The sequence below is a fragment of the Parasteatoda tepidariorum genome, chromosome 1, assembly GCF_043381705.1.
Source record: "Parasteatoda tepidariorum isolate YZ-2023 chromosome 1, CAS_Ptep_4.0, whole genome shotgun sequence".
Lineage (NCBI taxonomy): Eukaryota > Metazoa > Arthropoda > Arachnida > Araneae > Theridiidae > Parasteatoda > Parasteatoda tepidariorum.
In genome coordinates, this window is record NC_092204.1 from 20,910,689 (window position 1) to 20,929,780 (window position 19,092).

Below are 19,092 nucleotides of genomic sequence, written 5' to 3' on the forward strand. Positions count from 1 at the left end.
GGACTTCAGTGATATATGCAAAACGTTAAGCAAAATCATGTGTCACTTAAAGATATAAGACAAAAGGAAATGAGAAACCAACCATGTCCATATTTGACCAGCACTTGTGAGAGCCAATGAGAACTGAGCACCGCACTCAATTTGGACAACACCAAGACCGTTTAAGGACTCAATATTCATGGGTTCGAGGCAACCTTCACTTCCACCTCGACCCAGCTTCCCAAAATCTCCATCTCCCCAAGAGTAAACCATGTCATCATCGGTCAAAGCAAGAGTCTGAGCATCTCTACTTCCACAAGACACTTGCTTCACTCTTTTATCAGCTAATTTAGCAACCTAAAAAATATAATGAACAGGTAAGTAACAAACATCAGAGAGGTTTAATTCAAAAGAACAATTGCATTTTTAAGGATAAGTTGATTCAGTGGGTCAACTGGACTAATGTACATAAAGAAAGTACACATAATGTACATAACACATAATGTACATGTACACATAATGTGTGAAAGGAAAGTTCTCACTCATGTTGATGTAAAATGAGCTATTGGGACTTAGAACCACAAGCCTTGCAGGGAAAACAACTGCAAGGAGCATAAAAATAGCTGTAATCAAAATTCTAGGTGCTTCTTTGACAGAGCTTACTAGTAAAAGAACACAAATTAGGCAAATTAAAGGGTGAAGTGTTAGCAACTTTAACTGAAGAAAGAAAAATTAGTATAATTCCATAAAAGTTTGCATCAGTTTTGAAACTGAATGTATAACAATAGATAAATCTGAAAACTCCAAACTTTAGACTAATTATATTCATAATAATGTAGATACAAATAAAGTACATTACAAAGCAGAGATATGTAGGATTTAAAAATTAGAGCACGGAAAGACTAAAAACAGTTTAAATTTCAGTCAAAAACTTGCAGTTTTTATGATTAGTTGATGAATAGATGAATATGAATAGATTGATGTGCTTTAGAATATGAATAACATTCCAACTAAACTTCATGCAGTAAATAGAGGACATAGTTTGCAACATGATTACTATTTTTAGAAAAATATTTGCTCTTAAAGAGCTTTGTAGATAGTTTAACTCACTAAAAATCAAAAATATAAAATAAATACCAGCCAAAAAATTATTATGTTTAACAAACTATATCTACATCTAATGTAATCCAAATATATCACCTGTTTTGGTGTAGTTTGTGTAACGACATCACCATGTCCTAATCTTCCATAATCTCCAAGACCCCAAGTAAAAAGTTCACCAGAAGAGCTTATTGCTGCACTGTGAGCACTGCCACAGGCCACATCACGTATGCGTTTTGAGCTTAAACTCAAAATCATGTGTGGTCGCTTATGATTTCTGAATATAAGAAATAAGTTTTAAATACACATTAACATAGAAAGAGTAGTTTAAATTTATGTTAAATAAAAAATTATTTATTTACTTTCAGTAAGATTTAATCTAAAGAATTCAAACAATGATATTCAAACTTAAAGTATTGAAGGTATTGTTTTCCAATAATAATGTGGAGAAAAGGTATTAATTTTTTTTTGTGAATATAGTTTATAACTACTTCATGCAACTGCAAAAGGGTACCTGCAATTCGTATCGTTTATAGGTCATTTTTTATCTCTCCTTCGGCAGGGTACATGTAATCGATATATTCTCCCTACCAATGAAAACATTCTTAGGCATTTTCAAAACTATGGGTAAAAGTAAAATTTTAAACTGTAAATTTTTAATTAGCATTTGCTTACATACTGTTGATCTTATCATTGATATTTGTATCTGTAATCACATTAGATATTACTTTAAATCTTTAAATATTTTAAAGTATTCACAAGATTATTTTTATTAAAAATAAATATTTTAAACAATTTAGGATATAATAATGATAAGTTTTAATTTTGAGTTTACATTTTTTAAAAGTTATAAGCTTTTATGATTATGAATCATAAATATTTAGAAAATGATAAAAGTATTTTTTAACATTCATCATACATACAATAGTTTGTGATTCCTGATCTTTTTACAATTTTAAAATATTTGTGCATAAAAAAAATCTAACCAGATTAGAAACTGTAGATATTAAATAAATGCTCTCTAACTAGGGAATTTGCTTAATATCTGGAATGACACAAAATTATACGACACAAATTGCAATTACATAGTAAAAAATCATAATTAATCAAATTATGTCAATTTATTTTTAGGAATATTAAATAACAAACATTAGGTAAAGGCGATTATAACTCTCCTTAGTTTTGCACTTACACTTCGAAATTACTTTTTTATGCTAATAAGCAATTCAAAACATTTGCATCTCTCAGTTATCACATTATTTATCTCTCAGTTATCACATTATTCAAATAGCATATTATAAACATAAAATTGCAGTGAGCTTGTATAAAAACATAAAGCCAAGTTCTTAACTTTTGGTCCCTATGATTTCTCTCTTGCAGGATGTAAACAGGTGCCATTAAACAAAAAGTACCTGCTTTGTGATTGGATACCAGATAGTTCGATCAAATTTTGTTTCACTTCAATAGGGGTTTTAGCTTACGAATTTATCATGACTTAAAATTTATTTCTAAAAAATGATTTATAATCCAAAAAGTGTCATGTGATACAGCGAAGAAAAATCAAAACATATTGACACTAAGAAAATAAAAGGCATATTTCATTCTGAGTTCAATAGAAGTAACATAACACTTAGCATTAATAATAATGCCACAAATATTACATTATAAAAAAGATTTAATCAATTTTAAAGAAGCAGGTAGGAAATGCCAATCAATGAATATCTGAGAGTCTGATGCTGCAGCGGACAACACAGTCCTCTAGCGACTCTCTGTAAGGTTACATCAAAAAGGTAAATAGAAGAAAACCCAACACAAACAAAGCTTAATTTGCCGAATATAGTCAATATAGTCAGTGAATTCGAACATTTTAATGATGACGACCTGTGGAATGTTTAAAGTTTCTGCATTTCTATCAAAAATATTAATGCCCATTATTCACCTAATTCAAAGCATTACATTCACATTTGACTGAATAATAAATAGGTTTCTGCCTATACTACAATGTGGAAAAAAAGCTTAAAGTAGAAATTTTTATTGGGGCATCGATAATTAAAGAAAAACAGTATTAATAAAATAAAGTATAATTGGTTTCTTTTATTATTACGCAGTTATTTACTTTAATGACTTAGTTTCGTAAATTATCTATACCTATATACTCGTACATAGGCATAGAAATATTAACGTTATTAAAAAAATTATTTGTGTAAAAAAACAGAACTTACACAGTATTTCCAAGTCCTAGCTTTCCATCATCTCCTTCTCCCCAAGAAAATACTTTTCCATCAACAGTTAAAGCAAGAGCATGTCGTCCACCTATATTAATAACAATTTTCAGCAAAAAGTTAAATATATGCAATTTTTTTCCTCCCAAACCACAGTTCACTATTTTTAAAGGGACCGCCTGAAACTTAATTATTGTTTATTCTTATTGTTATAAGTTTTACTTTATTATTTTCATAAATAGGAAGCTTTTTTTTAATAAATAATACTAATTGAATGCATAAACAAAGAAAATAACAAAAAGTAATAATTTTTTAAAAAAAAAGTTTTACAAAGTAGTTTTTCAGTAGCAAAAGGTCCATCTTCATAAAGCAAAATGGATGCGTAACTTCAGCAATACCAAGAAATGTTTGAATTCTTAAACTTTGATCTGATATTAAGTCATGTGACCTAAGTGACAAAAAGTTGTCAGAAAAATCAATATTAGAAGAAAAAAAATTAACATCTTTCTTAAATCATCATTAAAAAAAATTACAATCACATTTGTTACTACAAATAAATATTGTTCAACAGAAGAAAATTTAAACTTTTAAAATGCAATTTTTTATTCAGTGCCTAAATTTTTACGGAAACACTTACTGTTAAAATAATACAGCTGATTTATGTTCTCTTTGACTCTGCTGACATTATATCAATGCATACCATATCTAACTACGCAAATTTCACATTCACATATGTAATAAGATTATACAAGATGTCTCAATAATGTTCAGATAAACTTTCAGCTGAAATAGGATACAAAATAAAGATTGAGAATTACATAGTGACTGAAGGTCATTGTACCGATGGTATCCCTCTCCTTGATATCTTTCTGTTGGAAGATGCATTGTACCGATGGTATCCCTCCCCTTGATATCTTTCTGTTGGAAGCTTGCATTGCACTGATAGTATTCCTTCCCCTGATATCTTTCTGTTGGAAGCTTGCATTGTACCGATGGTATCCCTCCTCTTGATATCTTTCTGTTGGAAGCTATTCAAGCTATCATAGGAATGTGGATTTCACAATTGATCTTGTCGCAAGACTTACTTAGTCGCTGCTACACTCTAAAAAATTCCTGGTATATAACTAACTGTGCTCAGCAATCAATGCTCCATCAGTGTTAGCAGTGTCTAATGATGTAACCTTTAGGCATCTGTTATAACATTACAAACTGTATTCACCTGAACTCCCAATGTCCAATAACAATTTTGAATTAATCATTCATTCTTTTGAGTTCTTTTAGATCCTCTGTCTCTCCTATCATTTTTTTAAAACATTTTGTGTCATAAGTTGCAATTCCATTTTCAATCCTTACGATGAATCTAGTTATTCAAAACAGTTTGTGGCACCATTTTTGAGACATCCTGCACATGAGGGTTATAAAAAGAATCCAATAATAACTGAATTTTTCCTTCAGTTTAAATATTAAGCAGCCACCATATTATATATATATTAAGCAGCCACAGTTCAAATACAAAGTCTACGCTTAACAGGTAATTGCAAATAGAAATTCAATTTTTCAACTAAACTTTTTTAAGTTTTGGTAAATTTTGAAAAAATCTCATGCAAATAGATACAAAATAAAAATTTCACAATACCTGAATGAACTGCAACTTTTCGAACTATGTGACATTGCAGTCCCGTGATCAACTTGGGAGATGGAACAGTGACAAAACTACCGACACCAAGTCGACCATTTGTCCCCTCTCCACAGGCGTACACTTTTCCATCTTGGGAAACTAAGCAAAAATGTATGTTTTAAATCACATGAATATATATATATACTTTTTAAATTTAGTGAAAAATTTTTAAACTACAAAAAAATATTTAAAAAACATCAAGGTTAAATTTGGAAGAAAATTGCAAAGAAACATAATACCAAACAAAATTTAGGTCATATATATTACTCGTCACTCGCATTCTGCAATTTATTTTTTAGTTCATTGATTTCTATGATTGATATCATGTGTCTCTGATGTTTAAAATATTCTTAAGATTTAAATTAAAAGCTAATTTTTAAGATGCATTTAAAGTATACAAAAGAAAAAAATTAAACTATTTGAACTTTACATATTTTTTTCTCTCAAAATGCAATCATGTTAAGCCTAAAAATAAAAATTCAATACTAGAGCATACTGCAATAATTATATTAACATGTTTTAGGTGAAATCAATAATTTTATGTACCTATAAACAAACTTTTAGATCCTCCGGATATTGCCAAAGGCTTTAAGGAAGATAGAGTTTCAGAAAAAACAGGAAGTTTTATCTAGAGAAAAAAGAATAAGAATGTCACAATAAAGGAGTATTTTTTTTAAATACTAAGTACTTTTACATTTTTTTATTATTATTAAAAGATCAAGCAGAGGATATACATTTAAGTGTGCATCAGAAGACAGATAAGAAAAATTTGTAAGTACAAAATGATACATAAAAAACACAGAATAATACATAATTTCCCCTTAAATAACAATGAATTTAAAGATTCGTTATACTTAGTATCTCACTCAATAATCATTAAGCTGAAGATTAGATAAGATAATTATAATAATAAGATAATAATAAGATAATTATAATAATATATAGGATAAGATTATAATTGCATAGCTAAAATTGATGCCCAAAAGTTAAAAATAACTAAAACTAGCATTTCCCCATACTCTAATGTCATAAATCAAAAACAATGTGGAATTCTATTTTGATATCAAACTATGTTTTAAAACTAATCTTAGTGGCCCCACAGCCCAAGAAAGACTAATGCCTACAGTATTCCTCCCAGTTTTCTTGGCTGGGAGTTCAGCCAATTGCACTATTTAGTTCTCAAGCATGCTTAGTACTCATTTTATCAATCCACTGAAGAGATGAAAGGCTGAGTCAACCTTGCTCATTCCAAGGATAGAACCCAGAACCTGTGGAGCACAAGCATGAAGTGCTATCGCTCAGCTATGTTTAAAATATGTTTTACTAAATAAAAAATGTATTTCTGATTACAGTAAAAAATTAACTTTCAGTCTAATAACCTCCACAACTGTACTTTTAGTTCTCTTCAATAGTTGCTTCATAGTATTAAAATGTTCCATACTAAAATATACCGGTCGGAGAGAGATATTTCAAATTTATAAGTTTTAATCTTGTGAATGATGGTCTAATCAGTGAATAATCAATGAAATAAAATAATTGGCAATCGATATGGGCTTTAGGTGGCGTAGAGCATAACTCTTTACCTATGGCAACACTTCGCATGTTTTCACCATCAGCGTGTGGAGAGTTATAGAACAAGAAAGTACCACAGTTTATGTCTTTATTTTCAAATAGATTAAAAACTTTTAAGTTAAGAAACTATATGAAACTGAAAACTACATTGAACATAGCTCTAAAAGAAGGCGTTGTGGAAAATAATTTTTTTTTTTAACTAAATACAAAAAAATAAAAAAAGGGGGAAATATCATAGTACATTCCCATACAACTAAGAAGAGGAGGAAAAGGAATGGGTTAAGACATAGAACAAGTCTTCTCCCCAGATTGCGTATTCGAGAATTGCGATCGCGAATAATGGAGTAAGTAGCTTTGGAAAGAAGAAACGAACACAATTAAAAGGCACTCTTGGGTAAAATCTTTGAAGCAACTGCTGCTTCAAACGCTTAAAAAAATAGCTTATTCTAATATTTCTTTAGACTATTTAAACACTTACCTTTGAGCCCTGTAAGCCCCCTAGTTGATCTTTGTCATTCAGTCCCCAAACAAAAACTTTCGTCTGAAGGTCCTTTGGTGCTGCCTTGTCATCTTGCTCATCTGATATTAAGTAAGGAAAATTGGAGAAGTCTTCTTTTTCACTTCTCTTTTGACCAATGATAGTGAGTCCTTGGATTTTGCAATCAATACCTCTGTTCCTGCACTGTTTTATATTTATTTCTATAAACTGATAATACTGCAAACAAATTAAAGAAAATATTTATTGTCAGTAATCCTATAGAAGATCGGTCTGAAGCAAAAAAATTTTTTTAAAAGCTGTATGGTTTCATGTGCTAATGACAGTTCATTAATTTTAATTCATGAAACAAAATTAACTATTTAAATTAAAATTCTGAGCATGAAAAATAGAAAAGTCACTAGTCACATTATTGGATCTGCTGGTAAAAAAGTTTTAATTTCTTGAACATTACAAAGATAGTTTAAGGAATTAGAAAGAAAGTTGAAGGAAGCAGGAAAGTGATTGTCGTAACTTGTTGCAGGAACGCTGACAGAAAGCAGAATATAGACTGTTGCAAAATATAGAGAAATGTATAAAGAGGATCAGGAAGTGCACTTGTCTATGAGTGATTGTATTTAACTTTTAAAATATTAAAAGAAAAGTAATTTCTTCTATTGCTCAAAAAATATTGTTTAAAATTTTTTTTTTCCTAAGAAAAATATCCCGTGCTTGATTATAAATATTTTAACACTGCAATAAACTCCTTTTCACGAAATCAAAACTATAAATGCCTGTTTTGTGATTTATTCACATTGTTAAGCTTTAATCAGAAAAATATATATTTCTATGGGTAACAATTCTCTTTTATGAATTATTTTTTAAAAAATAAATTTGCAAACACAATTAAGTCCATATTCAAAACAGTTTAAATAACCCCTCAAGACTGGTAAATTTAGAAAATTATTAGGTGTTCAAATTGTGCTTCAAATTGTTCATAAACCAGTAATTTTCCCCATCCTGTTGGAAGCATATAAATTCTGCGTTAAAACAATTACAGGTTTTTTCAAGGATGTCCAATAGTTAACCTACATCAAATTTACTTTTCTGGAACAATTTAAGTTAGAACATAGTCATAAGTTAAAATTGATAAGCGTGTCACAAAGTTTATAAATGTCACACAGCAATAGCAAAAAATTACCCATATATACTTTATTTTTTTACCCATATATACTTATTTTTTTAAAAGTGACAGATTTGGAGTTAAAAGAATGTGTTATATGCTATTTACTATTTAACAAAATAATGAATGAAAAATGCACAGAACATGGTTAAATATATTGTTGAAGCTTACAATTTTTAAGTAGTTTTTAAAATTTTAAATTTAAATAGAGTGGTAAATCTTTTTTTAACTTTCGATTATCAATACTTTAATCTTTGCTATTTCTTCCTCACTACTCAACAACAAAATGCGATCAATTCATAAATGCTTTACTTAGGCTTGGTCAGTTGTCCATTATCTCATGCAACATTGTTTTTCTGTATTGAAGCATTTCTTTAAGGTGCGGCAATCCTAGACAAAGGATACAATAGATGAATAAAAGTTATTTTTGGTTTCGAGCCCAGAACATATCTAGAATTTCAGGTCTAAAGAAACAGGTTAAAATTTTCTTAAATTTTTAGCAACGATTAATAGTTTAATTCCCATAGTGACTTGAGTTTTATCAGTTTTTGCATTCAATATAATTCCAAATTTCGCCGTTTAATATTAACACTTTGCAGAATTTGAAAAAAAGTTAGTTTTGCAAAAATCTGAAACAAAAATGACTAAGTTAAATAAATAGAAATAACTATACCTCCGACTGCTCACATAGAAGATTAAGACTAAAATCGTTCAGTCCAGCATAAATGGTATGCAATTCTTTCATGTTATGTACAGATGGACCACCATTTACAACAACAATAGAAGGCATGCAGCTAATATCAGTTGGGTCTATAGCCATATGCAAATGCTGTATAATAATGTCTGGCTGCATTTCTAGTCGTATCCAATGCTAAAATAAGAACAAAAACACTGTAATGTAAATTAAACATTGGCATATGCCTTGGTTGTCAGTGTTCTTATAAATATAAACTCCTCAACCTATTTACAATATTTTTACTAAAAAAAGTGACAATTAAGAATATACACTGAAAGAGAGTTATGGATAGTTGACTGTGTATAGCTAAGTGCAGATGGCGCTAGAGGTTAAAATTCGCTGTAAGACTTCCGGAGTTACTACTTCCAACTGATTTTAACGCCTAAGCGTGTAAAAACGCACCATCCAATATTATTATACTTGTAGTGTTTTCAATAAAGCACATTCTTTAAATCTAACTTCAACGAAACAAACAACAAATGAATTTGGAAGATTCCGCAAGCTTGCTATGATGCTACTCAAAAAATAACAAATGGTGCTTTTTTTAAACAAATATAGCCAAATAAGAGATAACAATCAAAACATTACACTTTATTTATACTGTGATACAGTCGAACTCGTTTATAACGAGCTCGGATTTAACGAGGGAAGCGAGAATATTTGGTTGGATCAATGTTAAGTCTATGGAACAGAAGTCGCTTTTAACGAGCAAGACCCGGTTTTAGCGAGCAATATTTTTCTGTCTTGCAATCTTTTTTTCAAAATAAGAAATGCGCGCCAAAAAAAAAAAAAACCGCGAACTGAAACTTCAAAGTAAGCTAACAAACTACTATTTTAAATATGTAGATTAATGAAAAAAATAAATGTTTTGGTAAGAATCTTTTCCATTATTTTTCTTTCCATTTATATTTCCTTTCCTTTAAGACTGTAGCGCAACTAGAAATTTTTTGCTGGTTTGGGGGGAGGGGTTAGTTGTCACTAAATAAAGATAAATATTTAATTAAATTAATTAATGTAATTAAAGTAAGTAAGTATTAATTAAATTTTAAGTCAACTCAATCATTTAACCTCTTCTGGTTGCACGTCTGCCTTAAGGACCCGTTTATTACGAGCACTCGGATTTAACGAGTACATGTTACGGTCCCTTTGTGCTCGTTATAAACGAGTTCGACTGTATTAATTTTGTTAAATTTGTTATAGGCTCGTTGCCCAGTTAGAATTTATAAATTACAGAAAACTCATATAAATGGTAAAATCCATGCGTAAATTTAAACAAAAACCTCCAATAATAAAACTTCCTAGAATATTAAGCCTGTTCACACATCATCTCGTAAGCATAACATAAGTGGAAGGATAAACTGGAAGTTTTCTCAATATCTTCCAGTTTTAAGAAGTTTGTAATTGTTTACATTCAGTCAATCGTCCCTACTACACAGACGAGAACTATTTCCTTTTAAACCAAACGTGCACTTGCATTGAAGCAAAATGTTAGCTGTTATATTTATTTAGAATAGAAAACAGGAAATGAATTTAGAATTCAGAAATAAATGAAATTTAAAAAGCTAGGAAATATGTAATACTCATACTGGCATGACAACACATATAGTTCCATTTAACAGACAGAACAAAACTGATTGAAGATAACTAAATATATTAATATTTTTACAGTAATACTTTTAATGCAAATTGTTATGATAATCTTAAAGCAGCTCACAATTCATATGACACAATAGACATTTCATTTTCAGCAAAGTTTGAAAAGTCACTAGAAATAAAATTAAACAACACAGTATTAGAAGTTATCTCACTCACCTTGCCATGCTTCCCAGAGCCATGCCAAGAGTAAACAGATCCATCAGTTAGTCTGTATGCTAGATCCTCTCTGGAGGAGACAGTTACGGAATTCACACATGTTCTCCAACATTTTATAAATCCTTTATTTGATGCAAACAGATAGAGATCTAAAGAGAAATTCAGAGAAAAAGTAAAAGAATTGAAGATATTCAAACCATTATATTTCAAATACAAAAAAAATAAAAATAAATAAGCAACAATACCTGAATTTTTGACTAAATACATTTTGTGCATGTGAGTGTGCAAATCATTTTGACATTTGGAACAAATGAAGTAGAAGCTGCACATCCTACATGCATAATAAGGTCGGTTAAACAACTGCACCTGGCAAGCTGCACATCTAAAACAAAATTATTAAATAGAATTTGAATCACCAGTAGCATATCAATGCAAAATTTAATCAATAAAGAATATTTTATGTATACAACAACTATACTTTTGACAAGTATACATTTATAAAATCTATTCTTTATTTTATAATTTTATCAAACGGTCAATAACTATTGTAATTTAAGTTGATTAATAATTGGTGTAATTTTGCATTTTGAATCCAATTAAAAAGACAATGAGACTTCAAGCAAACAAGAATGCATCTGGGAACTTTTTTAGTAAACTCAAGCCAAGCAAGATATCTAATTGCATTTACCAAAGGAAATAGTGATAAAGCAAAATAAATACAATACTGCCGTGCAATTGAAAAAACAACAAAAGTGCTTTAAGATTGATTCCGAGAAAAGTGGCTAGACAACTTTTCTCCTTCTATTGCTAATGCTATGAATGTTAAAATACTGATAAAACAAAATTTATTTTTGATTTTATTTATTTACTTATTTTTTTTGCAATATGTAGCTTACCATATAAATATGCCAAATATACAAATATATAAAAATCTCAGTTTTGAATTTCTTGTTGATTATATTGATATTTGAATTGTATGGCAGAATAACTATAGCTTGAACTTGAATATAAGTTGTTATTTGTGGGAGAAGCACAGGCTATAATTTCTTCAGCTACTCCAGGAGCTCACATTCATATTTTGAGATTAATTTTGAATTAAATATGGTGAAAAATACCAGGAAATATTAAAATTTATAAAAAATTATTTATAAATAGTATACAACAAAATGAGCCACAATGGCACGGTGGTCCGACATTGTGTTGGAATGGTGTTCAATTACTTGTAGCAGTTTCATTCATTTGTAGATATTTGTGTGCAATGCTGAACTTCTACAATAATTCTCTCTCCCTCCCTCAGTCAAAAACTGATTGCTGAGTTAGTGCCTTAATTACATAACAATGTAATAATGGATCATTCAAGCCCGGGTGGTTCAGGGGATAGAGCGCTTAGCTTCTAATGAGGTGACCCAGATTCAAATCCCAGCGATGGCTGGTCAATATGGATTCTGCATCTGGCTCCGCACCAACCACAGTGCTGACGTAAAGTATCCTCAGTGCTATCATGGTTTAGAGTCCCTGTGCCGTCAGACTGACCGTGGGAGGTTTTCCTCTACATGTAACACAAATGAGGGATAGTTCTATCAAAAATTTCCCCACAAAGGCAAATTTCTCCCAATACTTGATCCAGGAGTTCTCCTCTTCTGGGTAGGGTTCAAAATTACAAGACTAGAGAGTTAAACATTGGTAGTCGTAAACTCAAAATTGGGTTGGCTGTTCAACTATGGTTACAAAATAAAATAATACATAATTATACAATTACCGTAGTTCAGGACAGGCAGTAACTTGCTCTAACTCTGATGCTAAGCATCTCCAAGACCTCTGGGTGGAAAAATCAACAATCACTTTCTTCCCATCAGATTTCAATGCTATAAATGCAAACAGTAATAAAATTACTCAGAATAGAAATAAATACAATAAACAGTTTCTAAGGAACAAAAATTTAACAACTATAATACAGTGAAACCTCTCGAGAACGACTCATCTCCGATCCCCAGTAAAATGGTCGATAATAGAGGTTGGTTGTTCTTAAGGTCTGGTTTCTTAGGACAAGCGCCTTATCTGGGCGTCAGCGGGACGTCAACGTCCCGCTGACACCAACAAAATACTGGTTTGTTAGCTTAAGGCCTGGTTTCTTAGAACTACCGCCTTATCTAGGGGTCAGCGGAAAGTTGCGGTAGAGCTGACGCCAAAAAAATACTTTTTTGTTAGCTCAGCGTGAGCAGAGTATGCAAAGCACGGATTANCCCTACTAATATAATTATGTGTAAAAACAAATTATCCAATTATGAATGATAGAACTATTTTAAATGATAAATAATTGTGCTTTTTTTATTTAAGTTTGCATTTAACTTAATATTATAATTAATTTACTTTAAAAAAATGAGAGGTTTGTTTGTTTGAGATGCTTAATTTTTTTAAAAAAAACTTTTTTTTCAAATTTAACTTTTAACTCTAAAAATAAATCATCGATAGTATTGTTTTTAGTGCACTCTGACTGTAACATGAGGTTGTCAATCTCTTTCAGAAATCAACAAAAAGATAAAAAGCCACTAAGTAAAAGCCACTCAAAAATATTTTGAATACATTTGAATCTACTTATTTGTTTCGTTAATATTTTTATTTCGATATTTTTTCGTGATTCCTCTTTTGACCTTTTCCACATTTGGTGTGGAGATTTGTCTGGTCCCTGAAAGAGGTTTTTAACCCACTGGCAGTTTAGCAAATGGGCAAAATTGGGAGAATGTTTCTTCTCAATACACTATTTTCCTATCTCATAACATTGAAAAACCGGTTTAGCTATGCAGAGAAAACTGCAAGTTAAAATACAACTTTTTATGCGCAGAACCGTCATTGGTTTAATGGTTTCTCCTAAAGATTATCTTAAATTCTATAGAAAATCCTCCAAAAAGTCATCAGAAATAGGAGGTCGCTACACAGGGGTGGTCTTTCCTGGAGGTTTCACTGTAATTTTAAATTTATAGCAATGATAATCTAATTTGTACCTCTAATAACACCAACAGAATCTGGAGTCACACTTCCCCATCCAAAAAATGGTACACTAACAGAGGCCTTTACTTTAACTAATTGTCCAATTTCAAATATGCTGGGATAAGGGACTGCTGTGCTTTTATTTGAACGACAAGAGATAATCTCCAGCACATAACATTTTGTCCAAGTTTTCTTTGCAGTGCGCTTCCATTCCACACGCACAAGAGAAGATGTATTAAGCTTCAAAAGAAATTTTCTATATATATACTTACATTAAAATATTGTACTATGTAATTTTATCTTTTTTATTTAGTATAGAGATTTATTGCTTATTGATAATTATAATAGAGAATCAAAATAGCAAAGAGGAAGATTATATTTCGAGACATTTTATTATTTTAGAGATTCAAGACTTTTCATACTCAAAGAGTTGTACGATATAAAAAGTAGGGAATACTTATATAAATAAACAATTTAGGTAAGAACTTTTAAATTTTTTGTAGAAAAATTATTTTTTTAGATTTAAACAAGAACGAAGTTATATGTTAGATTAAAATAATTTAATAAAAAAATAACTTGAAAAAATTATGACTCATTGCAGTTTACAAAAATGATAAATACAAGAAAAAATTTTAGTATGAAAAGGTTGAAATTCAATTAATGTGTCTTAAAATAAAAAATAACCAAATGAGCATTTTGATTCACATTGAAGGCTCAGAAATAAAGTTATATGTTTTCATTCAAGTTAAATAAAAGTAAGTTCAAGAATAGTATAATAAATCAAAACTTGCTGTAACTAATCAAAATGGTTTTGTAATGTGCTGCAAAAAATCTCCATTTTCTTTCAAAAAAAATAATTGCAAAAAGTTTTAAAATATAAATATGGCTAGTTATCACATTTATACCTACAGTATTTCTCACCAAATGAAAAAATGATAAATGTTAAAGTGATGATAAGTGATGATAAATGTTAAAGTGATGATAAGTGAAATGATAAGTGATCTTTCTAATCAAGTCTAACCCCTTTAAGACTGTCCTCGCATAACTGTGTGGGTTTGATGTAACCCAATATGTGGATATATGTGTATAATTTCAAATAAAGTTTAAATTAAGTAAAATTTTCTTCTTATAGCTATAGCTATCAGTTTAGTATTAAAAATATCTTAGCTGCTTTGTTACAAACAATAAAAAAAAAATTTAAATGTAATATTATATTCAAGTTTGCATGGATTATCTTAAATTTCTTAGAATAATGTTCATAATAAAATCATTTTCCGAGCACTTTTTATGTGTTAAGCTACTTATACTAAAAAAAAATAAGAACTTTCAAATTGCATCAGGTCATAAAAAGTTAATTAAGAATCCCCTAAACCATGGCAATATTTGACTAATAACACTAAAATAACTTATTGCATCGAACAACAAAAATAAAAATAATAATGCAAAATCGCATTTGAATAACATTTACCCGAAGAAAAACTTACATCAATAACAACACCAACATCGCCTTCTCTGAGTCCAGGAGTGTCTTGTATGCATCTTACCCAAAATCCTAATCTTAAGTGAGTCATCATGTATCTCAAATATTCCTGATCACTAGAAAAATTTTCTCTACTCAAATATTCACTATCCTGAAAGAAAAACCAGAACTAAAGATAAGACAGTGCAGCATTCAGTACAAAATTCAAAATTAATCATCTTGCATATCATTTAATGTTCAGATTATTTACAGAGTATCTGCTACATTTTAGATTTAATTCTTTCCATGGCTAATTCCAAAATTTTTCATGACTTAACGAAGTTACCGTTTACTCCGACAAAAACACAACAATAAAATTTAAAAAAGCACTATAATGACATCAATTGAAATGATAGATATAACCAAAACTGTTATGCTCTGCATCTTCATATTTGTAGATTTTAAATTTAAAAAACAGAGTAAAGAAAGAGTTGAAGCAACAAAATAGCTGAAAGAAAATATAAAAGCAAGTAATTATTTTTTCTCTTTTTCTGCAAATTATATTCTAAAGATACTTTTCGTGTTCATCAGAAATACATTTTTCCTCATTTTTCTGTTCACATTTCGGAATAAAAAAAATTCGCATATGACTGGCTTGCTTCAGCTAGAATTTTAAATTGATAAAATAAAATAAAAATAAGTAATAACAAAAATTCTGAAATCACAGTAGTTTAAAAGATAATTCACTCTAGAAATGTTTTTCTCTAATTTTTTGAAACACCATAATTTTTAAAGAACATGATAAAAATATTTTATATTTTAATAAAATATGACTATGAGAGGGGATTTAGTTACAAATTCAGATTTTTGGAACACCATGAAATTGGGGGGGGGGTGAATTCCAGTTTAAAAATTAGATTTTTTGGCGACTTAAATCCATGACTTTCCATGATTTTTTTTTTTAAAAATAGTTCAAATCATGACATTTCTGGACAAATTTTGTTCAATACCGAAATTCATGACTTTCCATGATTTCTCATGACTTTCCAGGTGCGCAGATAGCCTGTATTTACTTGAAACATTTTGAACTAATAGTTCTTGTTGAATTAGCAAAATTTATTAACAGAAAATATCAAACTATTTCAAAATAAAATCAGAATTTTATTAAATTGAAAACTTTAAAAGAATTTAAGATATAGTACAAAATTTGAAGTGATTGTTACATGCAAGTATATTAAAATACATACATAACGGTCAACATCAGCATCATCATCACATGTAAAAGAATCTGAATCAGAGTAAGCTTCAAAGGATGTTGAGCTATCATCATCAGATAAATCTGCAGATAAAGCTTCATGTTCCAACAACCAGGTAATTATAGCTTCTATTTTATGAGAAATGTTAACATCATCTTCTGAAATACCTATAAACACAATATAATATAAAAAATATTTTATAATAAAATAAACATTTGAAATANTCACTAATTTAAATATTTGGAACATCAAAACAATATGAAATTGGGAGGGAGGGTAAATTCCAGTTTAAAAATTAGACTTTTTGGCGACTTAAATCCATGACTTTCCATGATTTTTTTTTTAAAAAAAAATAGTTCAAATCATGACATTTCAGGACAAATTTTGTTCAATACCGAAATTCATGACTTTCCATGATTTCTCATAACTTTCCAGGTATGCAGATAGCCTGTATTTACTTGAACCATTTTGAACTAATAGTTCTTGTTGAATTAGCAAAATTTATAACAGAAAATATCAAACTATTTCAAAATGAAATCAGAATTTTATTAAATTAAAAACTTTAAAAGAATTTAAGATATAGTACAAAATTTGAAGTGATTGTTACATGCAAGTATATTAAAATACTTACATAACGGTCAACATCAGCATCATCATCACATGTAAAAGAATCTGAATCAGAGTAAGCTTCAAAGGATGTTGAGCTATCATCATCAGATAAATCTGCAGATAAAGCTTCATGTTCCAACAACCAGGTAATTATAGCTTCTATTTTATTAGAAATGTTAACATCATCTTCTGAAATACCTAAATAAACACAATAAAAAATATTTTATAATAAAATAAACATTTGAAATATTATAGTTTAATGAGTACTTAAAGATGTAAAAGAATTAGCTATACTATTTTTGTGGAGTGTATAGTTTATTGAAATTTTGTTTGTTTACTATTCTTATATAAATGAGTGTAAATGAGGGCAAATTTACTACATACAAAGAAAAGATACTTAAAATACCTGAATATGCAGAAGATGTTCCGCAAATTTAATTAAAAAAATAGTTACTTTTATCACCAAGTACAAATGTCTGATGATTAAAGTTAAAAATTTCAGAGCCTAATAAAAATCAATAATTTCAATCAATAATCAATAATAAAATAAAATATTTTTCTACTTAAATTTGTATACAAGCATCTTTTTCTTAACAAATATTATTTAAAAAAAGAAATATTATTTTAGTTACTTTAAAGAAATTTAAACAAGAATGCATGGAAGAAAAAAATAATAAAAAAACAACATTCAAATCACAATTAAAACTTTTTTAAGAATTCAAGATTTAAACCGAATTCATCTAAAAAATTTTTAAAAAAAATTTCCCACTCAAAACAAAATCTAGAATGAGTCATTCTGAATTAGTACAGAAATAAATTAGGAAGAAATTAGTTAGAAATAAATACAGTACAAAAGAGATAATCATTTTATAATTTTATATTTTATAACCGTCGTTGAAAGGCCGACCCAATTTTGGGTTTAGAACTACTAATGTTTAACTCATGTAATTTTGAACCCTAACCAGAAGACAAGGAAACTCCTGGATGAAGTTTTGGGAGAAATTTGCCTTTGTGGAGGACTTTTTGATGGAACTAACCAGCAATTTTGTTACATGGAGAGGAAAACCACAAAAACCTCCTACGGTTAGCCTGATGGAAAGGGGACTCTAACCCATGATCCACCACTGAGGATATTTTACATCAGCACAATGATCGGTGACAGCCAGGTGTGGAATTGGAATCTACCAGACATCGGTGGAATTCGAACCCGGTTCATCTCATTAGAAGGCAAGAGATAATTAGTAACAGACATAAATACAATTGACATTCATCATACATAAAAAAAAAATTACTGACCAAGAGCTCTGAATGCAGATTGTACAGTTCGCCTCGTGAATCCCATGTCATAAAACATCTGCATGCCATTAGGCTCGGATTTCGTATGAGTTCCATGCAGTTTGTTTGATGGCTGAATTAAAAATTGTGAGTGCTTAGGTTCTATGTTTATGGGACAACTGCAGCCACTACTGGTTGATGTGGTGATGTGAGATTCTTTCATGAAAGACACGCAATTAAGAGAAGTAACTCCCATAAGATATTGAGATACAGCCAATGCCCCATTCTGTAAAAAAGAAAAAAAGTCAACCATTTTTCGAGGCAATAAATATTTATAAATCAAATAATTTGATATGCAGTCTGATCTTTAGTATAACTCCCTAATTCAAATATTGGGAGAAATTCGTCTTCATGGAAAACTTTTCGATGAAACTAACCAGCATTTGCATTACATGAAGAGGAAAACCATTAAAACTGCCACTGTTAGTTTAACGGCAAAGGGATTCTAACCCATGATCCTACCGCAGAGAATATTTTACATCAGCACTGTGGTGGATGTGAGCCAGGGGTAAAATTTGATTTGACAAATCATTGCTGAGATTCGAACACGGTTCACAGCATTGGAAGGTGAGCACTCTATCCCCTGAGCCACCACGGCTTTCCTCTTTATAATGAAACCTAAAAAAAAACTAAACTCAGTGGCGCGACAGCCTATAAAGGGCCAAGGCTTACTGTGTCTATCTCAGT

The 19,092-nt window shown here is 29.8% G+C and overlaps 1 protein-coding gene across 1 annotated transcript in view; it reads right to left on the reverse strand.

Moving 5' to 3' along the window:
- LOC107445810 (E3 ubiquitin-protein ligase HERC2) overlaps positions 1-19,092 on the reverse strand; it is a 129,383-nt gene that overhangs the window by 40,387 nt on the left and 69,904 nt on the right. Inside the window, exons 43-57 of the mRNA XM_071178954.1 lie at positions 18,367-18,631; positions 17,089-17,268; positions 16,453-16,628; positions 15,231-15,377; positions 13,761-13,986; positions 12,518-12,623; positions 11,004-11,140; positions 10,759-10,907; positions 8,884-9,081; positions 7,031-7,267; positions 5,527-5,608; positions 4,939-5,079; positions 3,303-3,393; positions 1,180-1,357; positions 83-336 (exon numbers count right to left, since the gene is read on the reverse strand). Coding sequence (XP_071035055.1) covers positions 83-336; positions 1,180-1,357; positions 3,303-3,393; positions 4,939-5,079; positions 5,527-5,608; positions 7,031-7,267; positions 8,884-9,081; positions 10,759-10,907; positions 11,004-11,140; positions 12,518-12,623; positions 13,761-13,986; positions 15,231-15,377; positions 16,453-16,628; positions 17,089-17,268; positions 18,367-18,631 — 2,567 coding nt within the window. The remainder of the gene's footprint in view (positions 1-82; positions 337-1,179; positions 1,358-3,302; positions 3,394-4,938; positions 5,080-5,526; positions 5,609-7,030; positions 7,268-8,883; positions 9,082-10,758; positions 10,908-11,003; positions 11,141-12,517; positions 12,624-13,760; positions 13,987-15,230; positions 15,378-16,452; positions 16,629-17,088; positions 17,269-18,366; positions 18,632-19,092) is intronic.